This window comes from Pygocentrus nattereri, chromosome 22, assembly GCF_015220715.1.
Source record: "Pygocentrus nattereri isolate fPygNat1 chromosome 22, fPygNat1.pri, whole genome shotgun sequence".
Classification (NCBI taxonomy): Eukaryota; Metazoa; Chordata; class Actinopteri; order Characiformes; family Serrasalmidae; genus Pygocentrus; species Pygocentrus nattereri.
The window spans coordinates 3,099,581-3,125,329 of record NC_051232.1 but is presented as its reverse complement, the minus strand read 5'-3'; the positions used below and the strand labels follow the sequence as shown (position 1 = coordinate 3,125,329).

Genomic DNA, 25,749 nt, shown 5'->3' with positions numbered 1-25,749 from the left:
GAACACCAGTGACACACTGAACTCATGATTATATAGGTGATTAACTGTGATGAATTAGCTGAGTGTGATGTATCTCGTCCAGGCTGGACTTATTATTATGAAGTGGTTTAACACGTTGAACTTTGGTACATGAGCGGAGTGTGATGTATCTCTCTTGGCTGTGTTCAGATTGTGGTTGAGGAGTTTCTGGAGGACATTAACAACATGCTGAACTCTGGAGAGGTGCCCAGCCTGTTTGAGAAGGACGAGCTGGAGTATGTTCTGGCCGCTACACGGCCCAAAGCCAAAGAGGCCGGCATCGCAGAGGGCAACCGTGATGAGGTATAGGCTGGAGAAAACCATAAGTGACCATCAGCCATCCAACTATCATTAATCCTATTGTTGAACTTTATGTATGTGCTGTATGTATATATGCGTGTGTGATTCTGTCCATGGGCAGGTCTTCCAGTTCTTCATCTCTCGTGTGCGTGAGAAGCTGCACATTGTGTTGTGTATGAGTCCGGTGGGCGATGCCTTCAGGTCACGATGCCGTATGTTCCCTTCATTGGTCAACTGCTGCACCATCGACTGGTTTGTACAGGTCAGCATCACCAACCCCTGCATTTAAACCTGCTGCTTAGTCAGTATTCATGAATTCACTGCATGACATTAATTTACAATAGCATCAAGGTTATATTGCTAATACCAGTCAAGTACTATATTGCAGGACTTGCAGTGTTATAGGCCTGAGCTTTACAGCTAAAAACAATTCGCTTTCTATGAATGTCACATTTGTAAGCATGCATAAATGCATTCTTAACATGTCATAATGCATTCATAAGGTATCATAAACATCACTATAAACATTTCTAAAAATGCCTTACACATTATAGCCTTGCTTATTATGCATTACGAATTGTTAACATAATGCATTATAAGTACTATTCATAACAAATTATAGGAGCTCATAAGTCGTATTTGTCCGCTCTCAGTAAAGTGAAGCATACTGGACTAAAGCCTCCTCCAGTGTTAAGAGTTCAAGCTTCAAGTTCAAACACCAAAACATCCACAATAAAGCACATTACAGGCTTCAAATGTCAGAGTTTAAACTAGAGCTGCCATCGGTGTTTTACACAATATGGGAAAGTCAGTTTACACCACTGTTAATGTACATCACCATTAGCTTGGCACTAACTTAACAGTGCATGTCCAATAGAACGCCAGCAGAGATTAGCGTTACTGCACTGTAGTGTTACAGAGTGAAGGTTTTTAGCTCTTGACGTTAGAACCAGTGAGGGAACAAATTACAATGACAGTGCTCTACTATCTCAGCTCTCCCTCTCCAGGCCTTCGCTCCACAGTGACTTCACGCGTAGTGCGAGGGTTCAGGGGAGCGGCTGATGGGTACTTGATTTGCTGTGATGTAATGTATCATTTAAAGTGAGATGCTGCTTACAAAAAGCTAATTGTAGCAATAATTTTCTGTATCATTCAACATAGATAATTATTATGTGAATTTTCTAATTAATAAATTACAGGTCTGAAACGCAATTTACTATGTAAGTGCAATGGCCTAGTAACATCTATATTATGATCAAACTGTTCTCTTGTGCTTTTGCATTTATGGGAGTTTCCATCTCAAAAAACTCAAAATACTGAGAGAAGATTATAGTTACAAAGCACCTGCTCCCATTCACCAAAACTGACTGCGCACTTTTTTAATGCCTTCTCTTATGTTTCATAGCTAACACGGCTACCATGGCTAATATGGCTAACGTGGCTAATAGAGCTGCCTTTTTAGGTACTGAGAAAGAAAGAAAAGTTTTTTGAATTCATTTTATTTCCTGCCATTTCTCATTATTCCTAATTTGAAGGGAAAAAAACTGCTTTTTCCACCCCCACTGGCACAAAGTGTTGGTAGACACTGGTAAATAGCACCTCTTTTAGTAAACATGCGCCTTATTCTGGGTACTCAGTTTCACACAGCAGAGCACATGGCCTTCTTGTGACAGTCTTTTCTTATTCCGAGACCAACTCTTGCTTCTCCAAGCTCATCACTCTGCTAACTTTCCCATTGGTTTCAGGTGCTGTGAGTGAATGGCTAGACTTATTCTAGCGCATGTAGTGAGCTAAAGGACATCGCCTCCTTGTGTACTGAAATAGCAGTTATTCAAGCTTCAGTCTTGTTCTGCCAATATCAGATTAAGAAACAGAAAACATAATCATTTGATCATAAATACCTCAAATGATTATTAGATGTTGAACATTTTTAGATCTCAGTAATTAGCATTACTGTTTTACTGCCCATGCCTTCAGTGCAGTCTAGATCCCAGAGCACTGTTCACCAGGAATCCTACCACATTTTCACAGTACATCTTAGTTCTTTACCCAACTTTGAAAGCTTTATCACCTGACATGCTTTTCTTATGCTGTGCACTGTTTTCTAACATGAAAGCTGATCATACTTTGCTGTCCTTTGGACTGTAATGTGGAAGAGTGAAGTGTAATAGTTGCGGCAAATCGCTCACCACTCTAAGGTCAGTATCCCCATATGCCTTTGGCCGTGGTCTCAGTGACATTACTGTCTGTGGCTAAATGAGGAGTGATGGATGTAATTGTGTCTGGTGTCGTGTCCTCAAAGCGAGCGAACAAGAGCAAGAGAGAGAGAGGGAGGGAGAGAGGAAGAGAGAGAGAGAGAGGACTCGTGTGTTTGGCTGGCATTTTAATTGGCCACAGACGCTTTAGGGCCTCTTATTATTTTATGCATACATCGGCTTCTGCCTGCATCTATCAATCTTTTACCCTCTCTCTCACACTCTCTCTCTCTCTCTCTCTCTCTTCTGTTTCTCTCCTCTGTTCGGCATGCTAACAAGGCACATGCTGACTGATCTCCGGCTGTTTGGACGAGCAGAGCGTTGAGCTAATCACCGCCAAGACTGTGTGCAAGGGTCTCCATCTATTGACTATATACGGTCTTTTGTATATAAGTACACTATATATATATATATATATACACACAAAGTGAGTGAAAAGTCACAGGACACCGTTTTATTTCAGAAAACCACCTTCAGCCACCATCTTGAAAGCTGCCATATTGGATCAAGGGCAAGTTTTAGCAAACTTAGCAAACTTAATTTAATGTCTACAACGCAACACGTTTATCAATGTGTTACATCACTTTTCCTTTTAACAGCAGTTCATAATTATTCGGGGACTGAGGACACCAATCAAGCCTTTTTTGAAAGATTTTTTTTGCCATTCTTCTGCTATGCAAGTCTTCAGCTGCACAATTGTATGTGGTCTTCATTGTCATATTTTGTGCTCCATCCCTGAAAAACATCCTTGAAAAAGACGTTGTCTAGAAGGCAGCATATATAACTCCCAATGTGTGCACATTTCTCAGCTTTAATTGGTATGTACAATACTCCCACACCCTATATGACAGACCCTGGCTTTTGAACTTTATGCTGGTAACAATCTGGATGCTACTTTTCTTCTTTGGTTCAGGAAACACAATGCCCATTATTTCCATAAATAGTCTGAAAAATTGACAGCATGTGTTTTCACTAGCATCAGTCCACTTCAGGTGAGCTGGAGCACAGAGTTGCAAGTGGTGACCCTTGACCCATCCGCCTTCGTTGGAAGCTCTTTTTATCTTCAAGTGTGATTGCATCACCTACATCAATATTTTTGTAACATTTCTCAATGTTCCTGTCCCAGCTTTTTTGGAAAATCTTACAAGCATAAATTTAGGACATTATTACTTCTTTAAAGTGATTTTAATAAGTTAAATTATTTCACTGTTATGCCAGATGATAAGAAATATGCTTGAAACAAACATAATTATCAGACAATATAGCAAGATAATTTGACTTACTAAAATCACCTAAAACAAGTAAAAATGTTGAGAAATAAGTCTTATAATTATCTTGCAATATATTGGATATATTATGTAACATACATTTAAGATAATTTCAATTGACAAACTACTAATTTCTGCATGTCTAAATAAGCTTGCATGCTTGTAAAAAATTGTTTATTCGTCAATACAGGAAGCCTCATGCTTCTTTTACACAGGGATAGAAAACTCAGATTCTACACATTGATATGTTTCAATATGGCAAATGTGAACACTGTGATTGTAACACCTCTGGCAGGAGATTTAAGAGGCATTATTCTCTGAATCGATCTCTAGCAAGATGCCTGATTCAATAGGGTCAAATGGTTAAAAGGTAGATTAGGTTGTTCAGAATGGTTTGATATGAAATGCTCTGTTTTAGAGAAACTTACTAAGTCAGAATTGCTCAGAGTGGTGGTGATAGGAACCAGATGTATGAAGACGAAAACAAAATGACTATATTTGTGTTGTAGACATTGCGACCCTTGGGGCTGTAGTAGGCCTAAGGTAAGATCTGACAAGCTCAAGATAGTTTTTCCTGTATTAATTTAAGAATTATATCTTACTTTTCAGCATCTTATCTCAAGTCAGCAGAGCCTAATCCACTCAATCATGGTTGATACTCAATTGTTACAATTGTCGCAGTGTCTGTTTTCTAAGTGAGCCTCACACCTGTAATAAAAAGTGGTTCAGAATGGCACAGGGAGTGATTTTTATGGGTACTGTAGCAAACTCTGAAATGAAATGTCTCTGTGATATATCTAATAGCCTTTTCTTAAGCTCTGTACTGAACTCAAGTGCTGTAGGTTTTACCATTACTGACCATTACTGAAAAAAAACAACTAGCATCAGAACATAATAGATCATTAAAACTTGAACCTACAGATGAGTAGATATAGGCCTGACCAATATATTGTTTGATAAGAATAAATAAAACTTGGGGTGGGCAATATATTCTAAAATATAAATTTCATACCACAATACTTCAAGACATCATGATGCACAATATGCAGCACAATATTTACTTTTTCTGAGATTTAGTAAGTTGGAACAAAATAGAACCTGTGCTGCCACATATAAAAATATCATAAAAATAATGTACCTACAACTACAATGATTTCTATTCAATGATTTAGAAACTGTGCTGCACTAAGTCCAATTAAACCAAATTTGGCTTATTTTGTTAGAAACATGTAATTAGTGTTCTTTAAGACCTGACAGTATCTACTTCTAGAAAGCCTAGAGTGATGTTTTTCTCACAAAATTGGTCCTCCATTGTAAATCTACATGTGATTGGTTGTTTCCATTGTCAGTTCCTAAGAATGCTAATCTTGCTCAGAAGGCTTTCAGTTCAGCTCCTAAAGCCCTAAACAATGGGAAGGAATGGCTGTTTCTACCTAGATACCATGGAGACAATCCTGTTTAAATATAACCTGTACTACAAAGTCCAGCCACCAACTGAAACAAAGCAACCTGTCTAACCAAAGTGTAAAGCTTGGTTGGGTAGGGTCCCTAGCCTAATGGCAGTGTGTTGTAGAAGTAAGGTGCGCAAGGCTAAAGTGTATCCAGGTAAGCTGAAGGGGGTCCACCTGTCTTTCTGAAGATCTCTGGCCAACTCACACAATAGTAGGCACAATTGTAGGAGTGAACTATCTCTAGTTGTTTGGTGAGGGATTTGGGTGCTCCTCGGCTCCACCCCATGTACTACAACTTGGCTTCCTGCATCCACAGTGGTTTCAAATCCAGAAGCCATCCTCTTAAAGACACCCCTTTTCCTGTATATAAGGATCTCAGTAAATAAAGTGACGCCCCCTAGTGTATGGAAAGTGTACGATGTAAGTGTAGTGTCTATCTTTATGCACCTACCCTAGGCCCAAAATGAACAAGATGATTTTTATTTCACAGAAATCATTAGGCCTTCTCTGAAACCAGATGGTTATTAATTGATAAAATGATATTGACCAATATTGATCATGTTTAATGTTTAAAATCTACTTTTTATTCATATTTATTCATATTCATTTTTTGTTCCATTTTCTATCATAGTATCCAGTTTTATTATGAATATAGAAAAGAATTTTATATTGTGATGATATAACCGACAAAATTCATACCCTGATTTGATTGTTTCCCATCAGCAGAAATATATGTAATGAATAATTATGAGCAGTATATTAATATCTGATATAGTGGGCTATTCTTTTTCTCTCTCTCTGTATCTTCAGCCACCTCGACCCTTTTCTCCTAGTTCAGTTCAGTCCAGAAATGCTATACTGACATTAATATTTCAATATTACTGCTGAGCAAAGTATAAATGAATGGACAAAAATGATTAGCAAAGTTATTAATCATAAACGCTAACTCTCCCCCTCTTTCTCTCTATCAGTGGCCACATGAGGCTCTTCTCTCCGTGTCGCAGACATTTTTCCAGAATGTGGAGTTTGGCAGTGAAAAGATGAAACACTGTTTCTCTGAGATGTGTGTGGAGATCCATATGAGTGTGACAGACATGGCTGAACGTTTCTACGCAGAGCTCCGCCGCCGCTACTACACCACCCCAACCTCCTACCTGGAGCTGATTAATCTCTACCTGAGCATGCTGGGACAGAAGAGACAGCAGCTAGAGGCGGTGAGAGTCACCACCCCCATATCTGGACCCACGAGCTTCACAACCTCTGTACACAGACAAATCAGTCCTTCAAGTCCCTAAGTGCAACTCCACATCTTTACCCCACGCATAACACCACAACCTCCCTAAAAACCAGATCATGTGTGAACCCTTAACCTCCCTGTACATCTAGTAGTTACACAAACTTTGCTAACACAAACTATACCAGCTAGAAGTATAGTCACACAGATCTCTGGGATATGACCCTTTAACCTCACTTAACAGCTTATAGTCACACAAGGTTCAGGCATAAGACACTGCAACTTCAATAAACGACTTACAGTTACAAAGGCGTTGTACAAAGGCAATACAGTCCCATAACCTCAAACCTACACAGCTCACAGTTGCAAAAGTTAAACGATATGATCCTGTAAACTTGCCACACAGCTTGAGTTCCACAAGTTCCAGGGATATGATCTTACAACTGTATCACACAGCCACACTGTATGTACTCTAGGACATACAGATGCACAAGCCTCAACCCTTCAGCATCCTAAATACATAGCTTAGAGTTATACAAACTTCAGGGATATGACTCTGTGACCTAACTGCATGGCTTAGATTAACAAAAGCTTGAGGGAAATGACCCTAAAACCTCCCTACATGGCTTACTCAGGCTCCAAGGATACAACCTTACCACACAACTTACACTTCCATGAGTTTCATGATCCTACAATCGCACTACGTGGCTTACAGTTACCCAAACTTCAGGGATATGACTCTATAACCTCATCACATAACTTGTGTGTGCTTGTGTGGGTGTGCTGTCAGGCTCGTGATCGAGTGAAAAATGGACTCACTAAGTTGTTGGAGACCAATGAGCTGGTGGATAAGATGAAGATTGACCTCTCTGCTCTGGAGCCTGTGCTCAAACAGAAATCCATTGATGTCGACGCTCTTATGAAGAAACTTGCTGTCGACAAAGAAAAAGCTGACCATGTGAGTGTGTTTGCATGCACTGGCGTTACTGACGTTGCACTCTTCCAAATGTGATTAAACCATAATCCACTCTTTGCAATATATTCTACACGGTTATAACACTTTGAGTGAAAATCTCCTCATTGCACCTGCTTTTAGCCATTGACCTTTGATCCCTCCCAGGTGCGAAGGGTGGTGAAGGAAGATGAGGCTTTGGCTAAGGTGAAAGCAGAGGAGACACAAGCCATTGCAGATGATGCCCAGCGGGACTTGGACGAGGCTCTACCGGCTTTGGAAGGTGCTAACAAGGCCCTGGATGCACTAGACAAGGCAGACATCTCTGAAATCCGTGTGTTCACCAAGCCGCCTGACCTCGTCATGACAGTCATGGAGGCTGTGTGCATCCTGCTCAACAGCAAGTGAGTGCCAGTGTGTGCGTCCTAAAATTCAAGATCACCTGTGACTCTACAACCCGACAATTGGTAACCTCACAAACTCCATACAGCTATAGTAGTTACATACGCTTTGAAACTTTGACCCTACAACCGTAGCAGTTTATAGTTGCAATTACACAGATTTCAGGGATATGACCCAACAACCTCACTACAAGACTTACAGTTGCACAGTTTTTTGGGAAGTCACCCTACAACCTTACTACATGGCTTATAGTCACACAAGTTTAAGGGAATGACCCTACAACCTTAGTACATGGCTTACAGTTGCGCACATTTCTGGGAAGTGACCCTACAACCTCACTACATGGCTTACAGTTATTCGGGCTTTAGGAACATGACCTTACTACTGCACTACATGGCTTACAGTTCCACAAGCTTCAGGGATAAGATCCAACAACCTCAGTACATGGCTTACATTTACATAAGCTTCAGCGTTATGATCTTAGACCCTCAAGTCCAGGCTTTGTTGTAGTTCTATAAAGTGGTTTTATAATGAATAATGTGTCTGTCTTATACTAGTTAATACATATTGTACAAATTCATGGCTTGTTGCATGCGAAGGTAAAGTAATACATTTTGGAACATTTTGTTGTGACAGGTTCTGTTAAGGATAATAGAGGTAGGCAAGGGGTCCAGGGGCCAAAATTCCTAATGGCTCCTCTGGACACATATAATGGAGGTTAAAAATCATAATGCTCTATATTAGCTGGGACTGAGTTTTTTTGGCACTGTTATTATGTTCGTAATTCATTATATTAACAATGAACAATAATGCACAACAAACATGGTCATGAAGTGTAGCATATTTTTATAAATATATTTAGTCATGTTTATAATTTCTTATGGGGACATTATAACATGTTATGAATGTGTTTGTTTCTTATAACCATGACATTCAGGGAAATGATTTTGCTATTTTCCAACAGCCTTAAATCTGGCTAGTTAGCATGCCTGACCCCTCTGATCTGATAGGCATTATGATCAAAGAAAATCAGAAATGGAATTGGCCTGAAAAAAAGTTGATTAATCTACCCCCCCCTCGTTCTCTCTCTCTCTTTCTTGCTTTCTCTCTCTCGTTATCTCTGTGTACACTGCCTCGATCTATCTATTATCATTTGATATTACTCCCCCAAGTTGTTTAATTTTTCTGGATATGAAAGTCATGCTGAAGCTGAACTACAGTTGCCCAAAGACTTCCCCCTTTTTTCCTGAAACAGAGTCATAGTTCACTCTTAGTTTGACTCAAAAGCCAGTGAACAACTCTCTGCTCAGACTATAAAGTGTTCAGATCTGCTGGTCTTCTTTATACTGGATGGTGATAAAATTGTAATCACATTAATGCTTTATTTATGTTCTCTCTTTCTGTTATTGGCTCGATTATTTTTTTGATAATCTTATGTATGCAGAATGCTTATGATCTTTGCAGTTGTGATTTTATACAGTAAAAGGTGTTTTTCTCTATGGGATTGGGTGTAAGAGTAAATCGTGTGCATTTCACAATACTGCAAGAACTCAGCAAAACCTGACTTCCCTTTTTAAATTTGATAATAAACATTTGATAATGCGCCAACTCATCAGGAATTCTCTAGCAAAACACATAACAGTTGTTTCTTGCTGAGGTTTGAAAATCATGAAAGGAGTTAAGACTACATTTCCCATGATTCTCTATCTACAGGACTGACTGGGCCAGTGCCAAGCAGGTGCTAGGTGACTCTAACTTCCTAAGGAAGCTGACGGAGTATGACAAGGACAACATCAGGCCTCAGATCCTACAGAAGCTGCAGCGCTACACCCAGAACCCAGACTTCATTCCTGAGAAAGTGGAGAAGGTGTCCAAGGCCTGCAAGTCCATGTGCATGTGGGTGAGGGCCATGGACCTCTACTCCAGAGTGCTCAAAGAAGTGGGACCCAAACGAGAGAAACTGGCTGCAGCTCAGGTGAGTTGACACCAACACTGCAGCTGCTGCTGGGGGAATTGAGGAGTCATAGAAACTATTCTGAGTTTGTGTGGTTGATGGATGTATTCATAAACGCGTAGATGATTAGATGGATGATGGATGGATGGATGGATGGATGGATGAATAGATGAATGGAGACATGGATGATGAGTGGATGGAGAAGTTAACGAATGGCTGCATGGATGAACGAGTCCATGGATAGGTGGATGGATAGATAATGAAGTATGGAAGATGGGTGGATGGCAGATTAATTACTGGGTGGATAGATGGATGAAAGTATAGGTAGACTGATGGATGAAGGTATGGTTTATATTTTTATGGATGGCCAGATGGAGAGATGGTATGGATAATGGGTGAAGAGATAGGTTAATGGATGGATGGATGGATGGATGGATGGATGGATGGATATGTAGATGAATGGAAAATAGATAGGCAGATAGGTAGTTGAATGGAGGTGTGGGTGATGGGTGGATGGAATGTTGGATTGATGAATGGATGGGTGGATTGATGGATGCATGGTTGGAAATACTGGTGTATCAGTGGTGGATAGGTGCATTGATGGATGAATAGGTGGGTGCATAGATGGCTAATTAGATGGATGGAGGATCATAGAAATTTGTAAGAACAGGAGGATATATCACAGAAATCAAACAAGTCTAATTCCGTGGATTGTTGCAATAGTAAAATAAAAGCATTCACATTCTGGATGGATGAATGGATAGATGAACGATGAAACCATGGACCAGGTCAAAATATATGAGATGGATGGGTGGGTGAATGATGGAAATAGACCGTTTGAATGATATGGAATGGATAGATACATAGAAATAGAACAGTTGAAAATCTGTGGGATGTACTGAGAGCAGTAAAATTCCATGGCACAGATAATTGGATGGGGATCTATCATAAGATGTTAGAAGTAGAGAGGAGAAGTAGAGCAGCTGTGATTTGGATGAGGATGTGAGATGGTATGAGAGTTGTCCTGAATTGCTCTCTGTCCTCAGACTGTGTTTTTATCTAGATTACTCTCTGCAGGAACAGGGTTGTGTTCTGGACTACAGTGCTTACTGTGTCTCATTGTTTTTGTGCTGATGTATTTTTTGTGTTTGTTCTTGTTGTTGTTTATTAGGCGGAGCTGGATGCTACCATGGCGACTCTGCGGGAGAAGCAGGCGAAGCTGCAGGAGGTGGAGAATCAGATCAAAGTTCTGCAGGAACAGTTTGACTCCAGCCTGGCCGAGAAAGAGGAACTGGGTACGACAAAGAGAATACAGAATGAGAGAGAGAGAGAGAGAGAGAGAGAAGGAGAGGGGGAGAAAGTAAAGACAAAAAATAGAGAGAGGGAGAAAGAAAAGGGTAAGCACACGGAGAGTGTGACTGGAAGAGGGAAAAGGGAATAGTGATAGATAAAGAGGTGAGAGAAGGGAAGAGAAACAGCAAGAAAGGGTAGGAGAGAGATGGAGAGGTAGACGCAGAGCGAGAAAAAGAAAAGGGGAGAGAGGGAGAGAGAAAGGGAAGAAAAAGAAGGTTGAAGAAAGAAAAAATAAACAGACAAGTTGCAAGAGAGGTGGAGAGGACAGGAGGAGAGAGAGAGAAAGGAAAAGAGAAAAGAGAGAAGACAGTAAGTGATAGACAGAAAAGAGAAAAGGGAGAGAGAAATAGAAAAAAAGGAACAAGGAAAAAAGAAAAAGCACAAGAGAGAGGGAGGAAAGAAAAAAAGGCAAGAGAGGATGAAAGGAAAGGATCGGGATAGAAATAGAGAGTGGTTGGAAGAAAAAAGAGAAGGAGTGAGTGAGGGAGAAAGAAGGGAAGAAAGGGGACCGAGAGAGAAAAAGAAAGACAGTAGATGGAGAAAATCACAAGGGCACACAGAGTGAGAGGTGGAGAGGATTGGAAGCGTGAGGGAGAAAGAGGGGGAGGAAGGGGGGCAAGAAAGGGAAAGAGAAAAAGACAGAGAGACAGATGGAGAGTGACAGAGAGAGCGGATGGATGTTGAAGATATGAAAGAAGAAAGAAGTGGAGGGGAGAGAGAGAGAGAGAGAGAGAGAGAGAGAGAGAGAGAGAGAGATGATGCACCAACACTGATTTCAACCCAGTACAAACACTGTAAATTTGCTGCTAGTACATATAAAAACAGACAGCGGTGCTCCTGCAATACTTGGGTTCAGAGTCAGTTGGGCATCACGCAGCATGTGTGTGTTTATATGTATGTGTGTAGCTAAGACTATGGCTCTGACGGAGGCTCGCCTGGGCCGCTCGGGGAAGCTGACCGCAGCTCTGGGGGACGAGCAGGTGCGCTGGCAGGAGAGCATCACCCTATTTCAGCAGGAAATCAACAATGTCATTGGAAACGTCTTCATCGCTGCTGCCTGCGTGGCTTACTATGGAGCCTTCACCTCCCACTACAGACAGCTGGTAGTGTTTAACCGTTTGTTTGGGTGTCATGTTGAGTGTTTGTTCTAGTGAAAAAACCTTAAAAAGTCCCATATAGTCCTGCAAACATCACATACCACCCTTCATTTAGTTTCTTTACCAATCAAAACAGCTATGAAGTACAAGACTTTTTTTTTCTGGAGATATTAGACAGCAAGATAAAGTTTAAAGAAAGCAGTTTCCAAAACGGGAGTTCAAAAAGTAAATAAAACACAGAGAAACTGGGACTCCTGTCAACCACCTGCAAGACATGGTAGACACTAAGACTGTCTCCATCAGATAAATAGCACTTAAAGCTTTCTATGCAATGAGGCCTTTAAGTTTCCTATGTGGACAAGAATCTTTCTCTCTTTTCTCTCCCACTCTGCGAGTCATGCCACTTGTAAAAAAAGAACAGATGACCCAATCACACTGTCCCCAACTGGATAAGCTCCTGCTGTTCTCCTCCATTCAAGGTCACTTTCACAGTACATTTTTATCAGCCTACATATTTTGGCCCAACACCTCCTCAGCAGTGGAAAGCATTTATCACTCTATTTTAGATGTCTTGACTAGAGCAGGTAGTTTTTTGAAAACCAAGCAAATGGACCAAAACAGCTCTTAAGTGCATATCAAGCCAAAATGCACTGAACCTACAACAGCAATCCAAATGTGATTGCTAATGCTCTTGTGGCTGAATGCAATCAAAACCTCACAGCACCGTTCCAACATCTAGAGCAAACTCCTTATTACATCCCCAGACTTCAAAAGAAACACTGAATGAGCAGGTGTCTACAAACATTAGGACGTGTAGTGTATACATATTAATAAAAATAAATAAATGTCCTTTTTCTATGATTGGATTTCTATGATTCACACTGTGTTAAAATTTCCTAATTAACAAACTGACAGAAACGGTTCTTCTGTAAATCTTACATTGACCTCCATTACAAGTAAAGAGCAAGAACAAGTAAGAAATGATTTTCCTTCGATTGTAAAGTTACAGTGACAGTGAAGATATATATGATACTTATGGGACATATTATTTATTACTTATAGGCATTTACTTATATATAATATATGTATGTATATGTGTGTGCGTGTATGTATATACACCAATCATGTATAAATTCATGACCACCTCCTTGTTTCTACGCTCATTGTCCATCTTATCAGCTCCACTTACTGTATAGCTGCACTCTGTAGTTCTACAGTTACAGACTGTAGTCCATCTGTTTCTCTGATACTCTGTTACCCTGTTCTTCAGTGGTCAGGACCCCATGGACCCTCACAGAGCCGGTACTATTGGGTGGTGGATCATTCTCAGCACTGCAGTAACACTGATGTGGTGTTGGTGTGTTAATGTGTGTTGTGCTGGTATGAGTGGATCAGATGCAGCAGTGCTGCTGTGGGTTTTAAAGCTCTGTTCCTTTACTGTCCACCACTGAATAGTAAGTGGAGCTGATAAAATGGACAATGAGCGTAGAAAGAAGGAGGCGGTCATAATGTTATGCCTGATCGGTGTGTGTATATATATATATATATATATAATGCATATTCTTAATACATTATTTCATATGGCATATTGAATATTGAATATTGCTTATGATAATATGTTATATGTGGGTATTTAACAGGCCTGTTTGTGTGTCTGTAGCTGATACAGCAGTGGATTTCACGCTGTCAGGAGCTGGGCATCCCCATCAGCAATAACTTTAGTCTGATAGGAATCCTTGGGGACCCCTATGAGATCCGTCAATGGAACGCCGAGGGTCTGCCCCGGGACACTGTCTCCACCGAGAACGGAATCCTCGTGACCCGTGGCCGCCGCTGGTCACTCATGATCGACCCTCAGGATCAGGTGACCCTTCCCGGAGCATGATATCATTACATCATTTCTGCCAGTCTGTTTTTAAAGCTGCGAGACTGGTGCTCTATTGTTTCTTCCTTTTTTCCCCTGTTTTCTGTCCTCACACACACGTTTTTTTCAGTGTGACTGGTGTGGGAATAGTGTGAGTGTGGAATAATACTTTCAGCCCCAATTTCAAGCAGCGGTTTGCTAAATTATGAATTAGATTCAGAAGGTAGGTGGGATTGTACAGAGGCAAGAGCAAAATGTGAATAGAAGTTGGTTCTTCTACATCTTTGCTCTGCAAGAACGTGCATGGGGTATTTTGGTGCTAGTCATATATGCTCATCCTGTGTAGTCTGGCCAGCTCTTTGTAGAGGATGCGCAAATTTATTTTCACTTTGAAAATGAGCAAAACTGGTTGGTTTTGCTTCCATCTACTGCTGCTCCCATAATCCCACTGCCATCTCATGAACTAAGCAACCAGTTCATCTTATCCCAATAACAGCATCTTGCAAATTTGACTATGAAGTGGGTAGATATGTACGTTTCAGTTCATAACATATATGTAACTTGTCCCGAATTGCCTGCATAAGTCCAGTACAACATCAGCTTATCACTCATGAACATGTCCACCACTGAGGAGACTAATCATTTCTCAAAGGAGGCTTTAGCAGAGTTCAGTAACACTGAGATTAATAACTGATCACATTGATTTATCAGTCTACTCAGGCTTTAGCAGAGCTCAGTAACACTGAGATTAATAACTGATCACATTGATTTATCAGTCTACTCAGGCTTTAGCAGAGCTCAGTAACGCTGAGATTAATAACTGATCACATTGATTTATCAGTCTACTCAGGCTTTAGCAGAGCTCAGTAACACTGAGATTAATAACCGATCACATTGATTTATCAGTCTACTCAGGCTTTAGCAGAGCTCAGTAACGCTGAGATTAATAACTGATCACATTGATTTATCAGTCTACTCAGACTTTAGCAGAGCTCAGTAACGCTGAGATTAATAACTGATCACATTGATTTATCAGTCTACTCAGACTTTAGCAGAGCTCAGTAACGCTGAGATTAATAACCGATCACATTGATTTATCAGTCTACTCAGGCTTTAGCAGAGCTCAGTAACGCTGAGATTAATAACCGATCACATTGATTTATCAGTCTACTCAGGCTTTAGCAGAGCTCAGTAACGCTGAGATTAATAACTGATCACATTGATTTATCAGTCTACTCAGGCTTTAGCAGAGCTCAGTAACACTGAGATTAATAACCGATCACATTGATTTATCAGTCTACTCAGACTTTAGCAGAGCTCAGTAACGCTGAGATTAATAACTGATCACATTGATTTATCAGTCTACTCAGGCTTTAGCAGAGCTCAGTAACGCTGAGATTAATAACCGATCACATTGATTTATCAGTCTACTCAGGCTTTAGCAGAGCTCAGTAACGCTGAGATTAATAACCGATCACATTGATTTATCAGTCTACTCAGGCTTTAGCAGAGCTCAGTAACGCTGAGATTAATAACTGATCACATTGATTTATCAGTCTACTCAGACTTTAGCAGAGCTCAGTAACGCTGAGATTAATAACTGATCACATTGATTTATCAGTCTACTCAGACTTTAGCAGAGCTCAGTAACACTGAGATTAATAACTGATCACATTGATTTATCAGTCTACTCAGGCTTTAGCAGAGCTCAGTAACGCTGAGATTAATAACCGATCACATTGATTTATCAGTCTACTCAGGCTTTAGCAGAGCTCAGTAACGCTGAGATTAATAACTGATCACATTGATTTATCAGTCTACTCAGGCTTTAGCAGAGCTCAGTAACGCTGAGATTAATAACTGATCACATTGATTTATCAGTCTACTCAGTCTTTAGCAGAGCTCAGTAACGCTGAGATTAATAACTGATCACATTGATTTATCAGTCTACTCAGGCTTTAGCAGAGCTCAGTAACGCTGAGATTAATAACTGATCACATTGATTTATCAGTCTACTCAGGCTTTAGCAGAGCTCAGTAACACTGAGATTAATAACCGATCACATTGATTTATCAGTCTACTCAGGCTTTAGCAGAGCTCAGTAACACTGAGATTAATAACCGATCACATTGATTTATCAGTCTACTCAGGCTTTAGCAGAGCTCAGTAACACTGAGATTAATAACCGATCACATTGATTTATCAGTCTACTCAGGCTTTAGCAGAGCTCAGTAACACTGAGATTAATAACCGGTCACATTGATTTATCAGTCTACTCAGGCTTTAGCAGAGCTCAGTAACGCTGAGATTAATAACTGATCACATTGATTTATCAGTCTACTCAGACTTTAGCAGAGCTCAGTAACGCTGAGATTAATAACTGATCACATTGATTTATCAGTCTACTCAGACTTTAGCAGAGCTCAGTAACGCTGAGATTAATAACCGATCACATTGATTTATCAGTCTACTCAGGCTTTAGCAGAGCTCAGTAACGCTGAGATTAATAACCGATCACATTGATTTATCAGTCTACTCAGGCTTTAGCAGAGCTCAGTAACGCTGAGATTAATAACCGATCACATTGATTTATCAGTCTACTCAGGCTTTAGCAGAGCTCAGTAACGCTGAGATTAATAACTGATCACATTGATTTATCAGTCTACTCAGACTTTAGCAGAGCTCAGTAACGCTGAGATTAATAACTGATCACATTGATTTATCAGTCTACTCAGGCTTTAGCAGAGCTCAGTAACGCTGAGATCACATTGATTTATCAGAGCAGAGCTCAGTAACTCTGAGATTAATAACTGATCACATTGATTTATCAGTCTACTCAGGCTTTAGCAGAGCTCAGTAACACTGAGATTAATAACTGATCACATTGATTTATCAGTCTACTCAGGCTTTAGCAGAGCTCAGTAACGCTGAGATTAATAACTGATCACATTGATTTATCAGTCTACTCAGGCTTTAGCAGAGCTCAGTAACGCTGAGATTAATAACTGATCACATTGATTTATCAGTCTACTCAGGCTTTAGCAGAGCTCAGTATCACTGAGATTAATAACCGATCACATTGATTTATCAGTCTACTCAGGCTTTAGCAGAGCTCAGTATCACTGAGATTAATAACCGATCACATTGATTTATCAGTCTACTCAGGCTTTAGCAGAGCTCAGTAACACTGAGATTAATAACCAATCACATTGATTTATCAGTCTACTCAGGCTTTAGCAGAGCTCAGTAACACTGAGATTAATAACTGATCACATTGATTTATCAGTCTACTCAGGCTTTAGCAGAGCTCAGTAACACTGAGATTAATAACTGATCACATTGATTTATCAGTCTACTCAGGCTTTAGCAGAGCTCAGTAACACTGAGATTAATAACTGATCACATTGATTTATCAGTCTACTCAGGCTTTAGCAGAGCTCAGTAACACTGAGATTAATAACTGATCACATTGATTTATCAGTCTACTCAGACTTTAGCAGAGCTCAGTAACACTGAGATTAATAACTGATCACATTGATTTATCAGTCTACTCAGACTTTAGCAGAGCTCAGTAACACTGAGATTAATAACCGATCACATTGATTTATCAGTCTACTCAGGCTTTAGCAGAGCTCAGTAACACTGAGATTAATAACTGATCACATTGATTTATCAGTCTACTCAGGCTTTAGCAGAGCTCAGTAACACTGAGATTAATAACCGATCACATTGATTTATCAGTCTACTCAGGCTTTAGCAGAGCTCAGTAACACTGAGATTAATAACCGATCACATTGATTTATCAGTCTACTCAGGTTTTAGCAGAGCTCAGTAACACTGAGATTAATAACTGATCACATTGATTTATCAGTCTACTCAGGCTTTAGCAGAGCTCAGTAACACTGAGATTAATAACCGATCACATTGATTTATCAGTCTACTCAGGCTTTAGCAGAGCTCAGTAACGCTGAGATTAATAACTGATCACATTGATTTATCAGTCTACTCAGGCTTTAGCAGAGCTCAGTAACACTGAGATTAATAACCGATCACATTGATTTATCAGTCTACTCAGGCTTTAGCAGAGCTCAGTAACACTGAGATTAATAACCGATCACATTGATTTATCAGTCTACTCAGGCTTTAGCAGAGCTCAGTAACACTGAGATTAATAACCGATCACATTGATTTATCAGTCTACTCAGGCTTTAGCAGAGCTCAGTAACACTGAGATTAATAACCGATCACATTGATTTATCAGTCTACTCAGGCTTTAGCAGAGCTCAGTAACACTGAGATTAATAACCGATCACATTGATTTATCAGTCTACTCAGGCTTTAGCAGAGCTCAGTAACGCTGAGATTAATAACTGATTACATTGATTTATCAGTCTACTCAGGCTTTAGCAGAGCTCAGTTACACTGAGATTAATAACCGATCACATTGATTTATCAGTCTCCTCAGGCTTTAGCAGAGCTCAGTAACACTGAGATTAATAACCGATCACATTGATTTATCAGTCTACTCAGGGTTTAGCAGAGCTCAGTAACGCTGAGATTAATAACTGATCACATTGATTTATCAGTCTACTCAGGCTTTAGCAGAGCTCAGTAACTCTGAGATTAATAACCGATCACATTGATTTATCAGTCTACTCAGGCTTTAGCAGAGCTCAGTAACGCTGAGATTAATAACTGATCACATTGATTTATCAGTCTACTCAGGCTTTAGCAGAGCTCAGTTACACTGAGATTAATAACCGATCACATTGATTTATCAGTCTCCTCAGGCTTTAGCAGAGCTCAGTAACTCTGAGATTAATAACCGATCACATTGATTTATCAGTCTACTCAGGCTTTAGCAGAGCTCAGTAACGCTGAGATTAATAACTGATCACATTGATTTATCAGTCTACTCAGGCTTTAGCAGAGCTCAGTAACGCTGAGATTAATAACTGATCACATTGATTTATCAGTCTACTCAGGCTTTAGCAGAGCTCAGTAACGCTGAGATTAATAACTGATCACATTGATTTATCAGTCTACTCAGACTTTAGCAGAGCTCAGTAACACTGAGATTAATAACCGATCACATTGATTTATCAGTCTACTCAGGCTTTAGCAGAGCTCAGTAACGCTGAGATTAATAACCGATCACATTGATTTATCAGTCTACTCAGGCTTTAGCAGAGCTCAGTAACGCTGAGATTAATAACCGATCACATTGATTTATCAGTCTACTCAGGCTTTAGCAGAGCTCAGTAACGCTGAGATTAATAACCGATCACATTGATTTATCAGTCTACTCAGGCTTTAGCAGAGCTCAGTAACGCTGAGATTAATAACTGATCACATTGATTTATCAGTCTACTCAGGCTTTAGCAGAGCTCAGTAACGCTGAGATTAATAACTGATCACATTGATTTATCAGTCTACTCAGGCTTTAGCAGAGCTCAGTAACGCTGAGATTAATAACTGATCACATTGATTTATCAGTCTACTCAGGCTTTAGCAGAGCTCAGTAACACTGAGATTAATAACTGATCACAGTGATTTATCAGTCTACTCAGGCTTTAGCAGAGCTCAGTAACACTGATTCCCAATGCTTGTATTCCATTACAATTCAACTCTGTCAATTTATAATACAAAGCCCTTTGCTTGCTAGACGAGGATTGTCGGGGTTGTTCCGATGGTAAAAATATTCGTGCTGACCACTGGGCTTCACCTACAGCTTGGGCTGGGTAATATGACAAAATGTTATTGTAATAAATTACATCACAATATGCTTTTGTTCATGTAATTTCTAGTCAACATGGTCATTAAGTATAAAATTAGATATTATTATTATTGGTCAATAAAACCAGAAGGAACACAAGGACGGGTCAACACTGGGAGCTGCAATGCCTGACTTTCTTTCCCTGTTTTAGAGGAGGCGGTGCTGTTTTACAACACTAACAGATCAACAGGGAAGCAGCCCAGAACACAATCAGCTAGCTTCCCTGCATTAGCATACACATGCTTGGCCCCCTCTGCCTTTCTCTGACTTTTCATTACAGCTGCCTGTGATTGTGCTCCCTTCCTCTTTCGGCTCCTTGTCATTTTGGGTTTTTCTCTCCCTCCATCTCTCGGAAGCGCACGCGCACACATGCAGACAACCGTTCCCGCCGCATGGTATTTACATACTGCCCTGATCTCAGCTCCGCTCAGCTCATCTCCCTGGCATCCTCTCTGGCACATTCTCCTCTGATCTCGCACACGCGCTCCTCTCTTCATCTCAGCAGCGTCTCCTCTGGCCCAGACTCTTTATATAAGAAGCCACTGTCAAATCCTTCGCATCTCGTATAGCACATTTCAGCTCACACAAGACACGCACACATGCGCTATTTCACTCGACAGTTCTGACACTTCAGCCTGGTCAAGCAGCTTTATCTCCTCCGTTCACATCTAACCTGCCTCTGAGGCTGACCTTTTGCACTCTTCCTCTTCTAGGAAACGTTTGCTTGCTCAGCTCTGTTGAAACACACGTTTAGCTTTCTCAAGAAGAATATCCTCAGAATTCACTCGGAAAATTTACATCGTTTTCCCCTTTAGGGAAACTATAGCTGTAAGGTTAATGTGGCCAACGATTCCCAAAAGAATTCCTTCAGTTGTTTGTAAAGTAAATACCTTTCCTTCCTATTGGCACCGCTGCATAACAGGACAAGTCTAATAAACCAGGTGTTGTTATATTTTCATCTTTGTTTTTCATTTCATTTTTGCTGGATGTTTACTAAAACAATATGTTTTTATATAATACACACATATATTTTACAATGATGTTTCCCTGGATTTAAGTTTTAGGAGAGAGAATACAAAGCCTGGACCCACTCTCAGCTCCTGGGCATTTCAGGGGTGCATTAAACTCATTTTCCTTTCTTTGTATATACTTATATAAACTTTTAATGCATTTAGATGAAAATATATGGATTCATATGCTGATGCATGCCAAAGGGATAAGTCAAGGTTAAAGAGTAAGAGCTCTATAGCCTTCTCTGGGGAAGCTGTGTGTGTATCTGAATGCTATTTGTGTGAGAGTCCATCTTCATGAAGTGCAATACGATGACCTCCTGTTCCCCTTTCGCTTCTGGCATCAGGCAAATCGCTGGATCCGAACCAAAGAGACAAAGAATGGTCTGAAGGTCATCAAGCTGACGGACGCAGGCTTCCTCCGCACCCTGGAGAACGCAATACGCCTGGGCATGCCTGTCCTGCTGGAAGAGGTGAACGTTGACCTCCTTTTATCACCTTTTCTGACCATTAAAACGGACAGGCAACGAATAGTATCACTCTATTTGGATTTTAACAAAACCACACCACAGTGGCCCAGTGACAGCGAACAGGCTAACAGCTACACACGTTTGATTCCAGCTGTCAATAGTGACTTGACTTTGTTCTTTCAGACATGAGAATTTAAATGTGTGTATTTGAGTGAGCACTGCGGAAGGAGGCACTGTCAGCCTGCTAACTAAGCTAGAGGCCAAGATTAGCTTGTCTAGTGTGATGACTCTCTGTGATGATCTGTTCTGAATTTCGTTCTTTGGAGACTAACACTGCTTAGGCTTGATTTGATCGCTTTGGACGGACAGCCTTATTGTGGACTGATTGTGGAATGGTGCTATTGATTGGTTCTGGCTGTTCTCTGATTGAGGAGTGTAATAAGTTGTTTTAAGGATGAGCGCTGTTTACAGCTGAAGTGTTTTCGTTATTCCAGTTAGTTATTTGTCAGCAGTGATGGACACACGTGTAACACTGCATTAATGAAAGACATTTCTGACCACACAGGATGAATATTATTAGAGATAGCACCAGTCTGATACACTATATTAGTATTGGACCAATATTAGCAATTCTACATGAATGAATCAGATCTCTTTCTATGGGAAATATAGCTTGAAGTATCAAAGTTTTGTGTAGACCAATAAGACAACACATTAAGTAGGTTTTGTGGTAAAAATGCTTTCTTAAGGTTGGCAAAGAATGAGTAGTGAGCTAAATATTAGAGTACAAGGACTTTGCCTTTATTTTTAAATAGCCTAATTTTTCATACATTTGCATTGTAGGTATTGCAGTATTTCTCCCTTTTGGTTTTGGTGAAAGAGTTGAAATAGCCCATTTTAAACTTTCAGGGTATCTTTTAAAGAAAATAATTTCACATGATACTCAAGATTTAATTTATGATGTACAGTTGTATGTAACAATTTAATCCCCTGGACAAGTTACATGTTTTGTTGTTTCACCACATTTTAGGACACAATTTCTCAAACATATGAAAAAAATGTATATATATCAATAAATTTAGCACAGGTCACATTCAGTGCATTAACAGTAATTGTGTATTTAAATGTACAGTGAAGTGTCCTCTGTTAAAAATGTATGTATTGGGTGTCGAGCCATCTCTGATTCTTATGCTTGGCATTTGTCTCTTTGTGTTTGTGTACAGCTTAAAGAAACTCTGGACCCTGCTCTAGAGCCTGTTCTCTTAAAGCAGACGTTCGTATCGGGCGGCAGAACGCTGATCCGCCTGGGTGATTCCGACATCGACTACGACAAAAACTTCCGCTTCTACATGACCACCAAGATGGCCAACCCCCACTACCTACCAGAGGTGCGTGTGAGAGAGAGTATTGCCTTATAGCAGAGAAATAGAACTGTTGGATATACCCTGGCGGTCAAGGTCACTTGGTCTCATTTTGAGATTTGATTTTCATGCTGTTGCGTTTCAGTTAATTAATATAAAAAAACCTGTAAAAGTTTGCATGGTCCAAAGTATGTAGACACCCTTCACACTCATTGCTAATAGGTGTATAAAATCAAACGTATGGCCACGCTATCTCCACAGACAATCATTGACACTTAGTGAACTCACTTATTGAAATTTCTGTACTATTATTGTGAAATGGAAGCATCTATGAGCAACAACAGCTCAGCCACCAAGTGCTGGATCACACAAAGTCGCAGAGCAGTGCTGCAGAGTGCTAAAGTGCATACCACATAAAAAATGGCCTGACCTCTGTTGCCTCACTCACTACAGAGTTCCAAGCTGCCTTTGGTAGCAAAGTCAGCATAAGGATTGAAGGATGAAATGAGTTTCATTAAGCTTCTGACACAGCTGCCCAACGCCACTCAAGCCTAAAATAAATCGAGTGGTGTAAAGCACACTGCCTCAAAGTACAGTCCCACCACAAAATCCTTAGAGTTTAGCATGAGGTGTGCCCAAATTTTTGACAGAGAGTGTTTTCACTGTAAAAGAAATGGTTGCTTTCACTCCACTCTGTAATCAAGTGTGAAAATAATGCAGTGTCAGTGTTACAGAGCCCCCTTTAGAAGCAAACAGCTGTCCATAAATTCCACATGCAGCTTTTAAGTCAATGCAAATTACTGTCCCTCTGAGATTTTCTATTTATTTTCATGAAATCACTGATTGTGTGACATTAGCATAGCTGTGTCTGCCTCCTCCCCATGAAAGGGCTTTTGAGGCATAGTGCCCTGCAGCTTGGCACTGGTTTAAGGTCAACCAGACATAGTCATGTGACCCAGGCTAGGGTGGATTTAATGATTTTGGGGCTTTAGCCAAAAACAGACAGCTAATATTTTGTAGTGCAAAATAATTTCATGAACATTTCAACCGAGAGCTTCCCCTGTTCATGTTTTGTTGCTTGCTGGCTCATATCTGTCTGCCTCCTTATAGTGGAGTAATCACGTTCCAACATAAAGTCATACATTAAACCCTGAGCTAGAGTGTATTGCTATAATAGCAAATATGACTGCATTATTGATCATATATTTATTGTTACTGTGATCAGTTCCCACAATAAATGTGTCATTAAGGACTGCAATGGCAGGATGGATCACATACATTATATCTGCACAGCACCAGAGTGATCTTGTTTGATGGACAGGTAGTGTTAATAGCAGTATCTAATATTAAAGAGGTGCAGATCTTTTCTGAGCAGAGCCTGTTGTCCCCTATGCAGAGAAAGTGACTTAACCACTCTGCTGTTTAGCCAATTAGAAAGCATGGAAATATGCACAGCTTAAAAACTACTCTATCCTTAACTGCTAGCCTGTAAAAAGAAGGTTTGGCAAAAAAAATCGATTATGCTTAATTTTCCACTTACACCAGATGTATTTGATCAGTCAAGAGATGTGTGGTGTTCAAATGTTGCTTCTTTAGCGCAAAAGCTATAAAGCTAACATTGCTGAAAAACACAAGAAGTCAATAGTCACCCAAATCTTTTCTGTAAATACATCCTCTTCTTTCAAGCTTCTTTCAACCTTCTTTCAGGCAGCTTAAACCCCATCAAGGTCTTCACAGACTTGGAGATGCAGTTAACATATCTGCTGCCTAAATTGCTTTAATATATTACACACATATATTATATACACCCCCTATAAATGCATCATGAAGCCTGCAAGAGCAGAAACTGCCCCCCCCTCCCCAGTTGTTGTCTAGTGTTGAACCCCGAGCCTGGGCACTATGCCAAACCGCTGCTCATGGTGGGGGGGCATGTGATACCAGACCCACCTGCCATGAGACAACGCCAGGCGTGTTGTGGTGGGGACTGTGGGGTCCTGCCACATTTTGCTCCCAGCAGTGATGAGTGCAGAGAGAGAGAGAGAGAGAGAGAGAGAGACAGAGAGAGAGAGAGAGAGTGCTGCTGGAGAACACTCTACTGTCTCAGTGGGTTTGTGCTCTCTGACTGCTAACGTTCAAAAACCCAGGCCTGTCACTTTCTCTTAAGTAGAGGACATGAGCAGCGCTGGCGCTCTGAAGCAGCTCCCGCACCGAGGGCCAATCAGCCCATGCCTCTCAGGGATGCAGAAAGAGAGAGGAGGGAACTGTAGCTTGTCTTCAGGCATATGCTGAGCACTTAGGTCCAATCACTGCTCGCTGCAGGGGATACATTACAATCAGAAGTTTCTGAGTTTATTAGCCAAGTGCATTTTCCATGAGTGGTCACATAAAGGCTGAAAATGGAATGAAAAATGCTGAAAAATGTAATATGTGTATATTACAGCAGTGAAATAATGAAATTGCATTATTTTTGCGTTTTCCTATCGCTGTATGAGTGGACAAAATAAGCTAAGTGATAAGTAAATGAGTGCATATATCATATTCATTATATATAGAGTGGAAGAGTCTGTAGATCACGTATATACAGTAAGTGAGTCTGCATCATATATACAGGCAGTGTATATATTCACAGTGAATTAAGGTGTATTTCATATATATCATATATACAGGCAGTGAGTCCATGTATCCTATATACAGTCTATATGATATATACATTGCAATTCTCATGGTTTTGCTGTTGCTTTTGTTAGTTTGCTGCTGGTTGATTTATACACAGTTCTCCTGTGGGCACTGTCCAGTATAGTGTGCCTAAAACATCCTAATGTTACTGTTAATCCCAGTGTTCGAGACATCAGCACCGTGTTTTGCTCCTAAATCCTTCCTCAGACTCAATGTACTTCAGTGATAAACAAATTCGTGGCATGACAGTAGCTGGAAATATCTCTTATGGAGAGATCCATTGCCGACAATGGAAGCTGATATTTAAA

General features: G+C 40.3%; 1 protein-coding gene across 1 annotated transcript in view; it reads left to right on the top strand.

Annotated features, from left to right (window-relative positions):
• dnah6 (dynein, axonemal, heavy chain 6) overlaps window positions 1-25,749 on the top strand; it is a 158,021-nt gene that overhangs the window by 85,299 nt on the left and 46,973 nt on the right. The window contains exons 48-58 of the mRNA XM_037532616.1: window positions 169-321; window positions 440-580; window positions 6,264-6,506; window positions 7,317-7,484; window positions 7,647-7,882; window positions 9,594-9,855; window positions 11,006-11,129; window positions 12,094-12,290; window positions 13,945-14,148; window positions 21,282-21,407; window positions 22,628-22,792. Of these exons, the coding sequence (XP_037388513.1) occupies window positions 169-321; window positions 440-580; window positions 6,264-6,506; window positions 7,317-7,484; window positions 7,647-7,882; window positions 9,594-9,855; window positions 11,006-11,129; window positions 12,094-12,290; window positions 13,945-14,148; window positions 21,282-21,407; window positions 22,628-22,792 (2,019 nt within the window). The remainder of the gene's footprint in view (window positions 1-168; window positions 322-439; window positions 581-6,263; window positions 6,507-7,316; window positions 7,485-7,646; window positions 7,883-9,593; window positions 9,856-11,005; window positions 11,130-12,093; window positions 12,291-13,944; window positions 14,149-21,281; window positions 21,408-22,627; window positions 22,793-25,749) is intronic.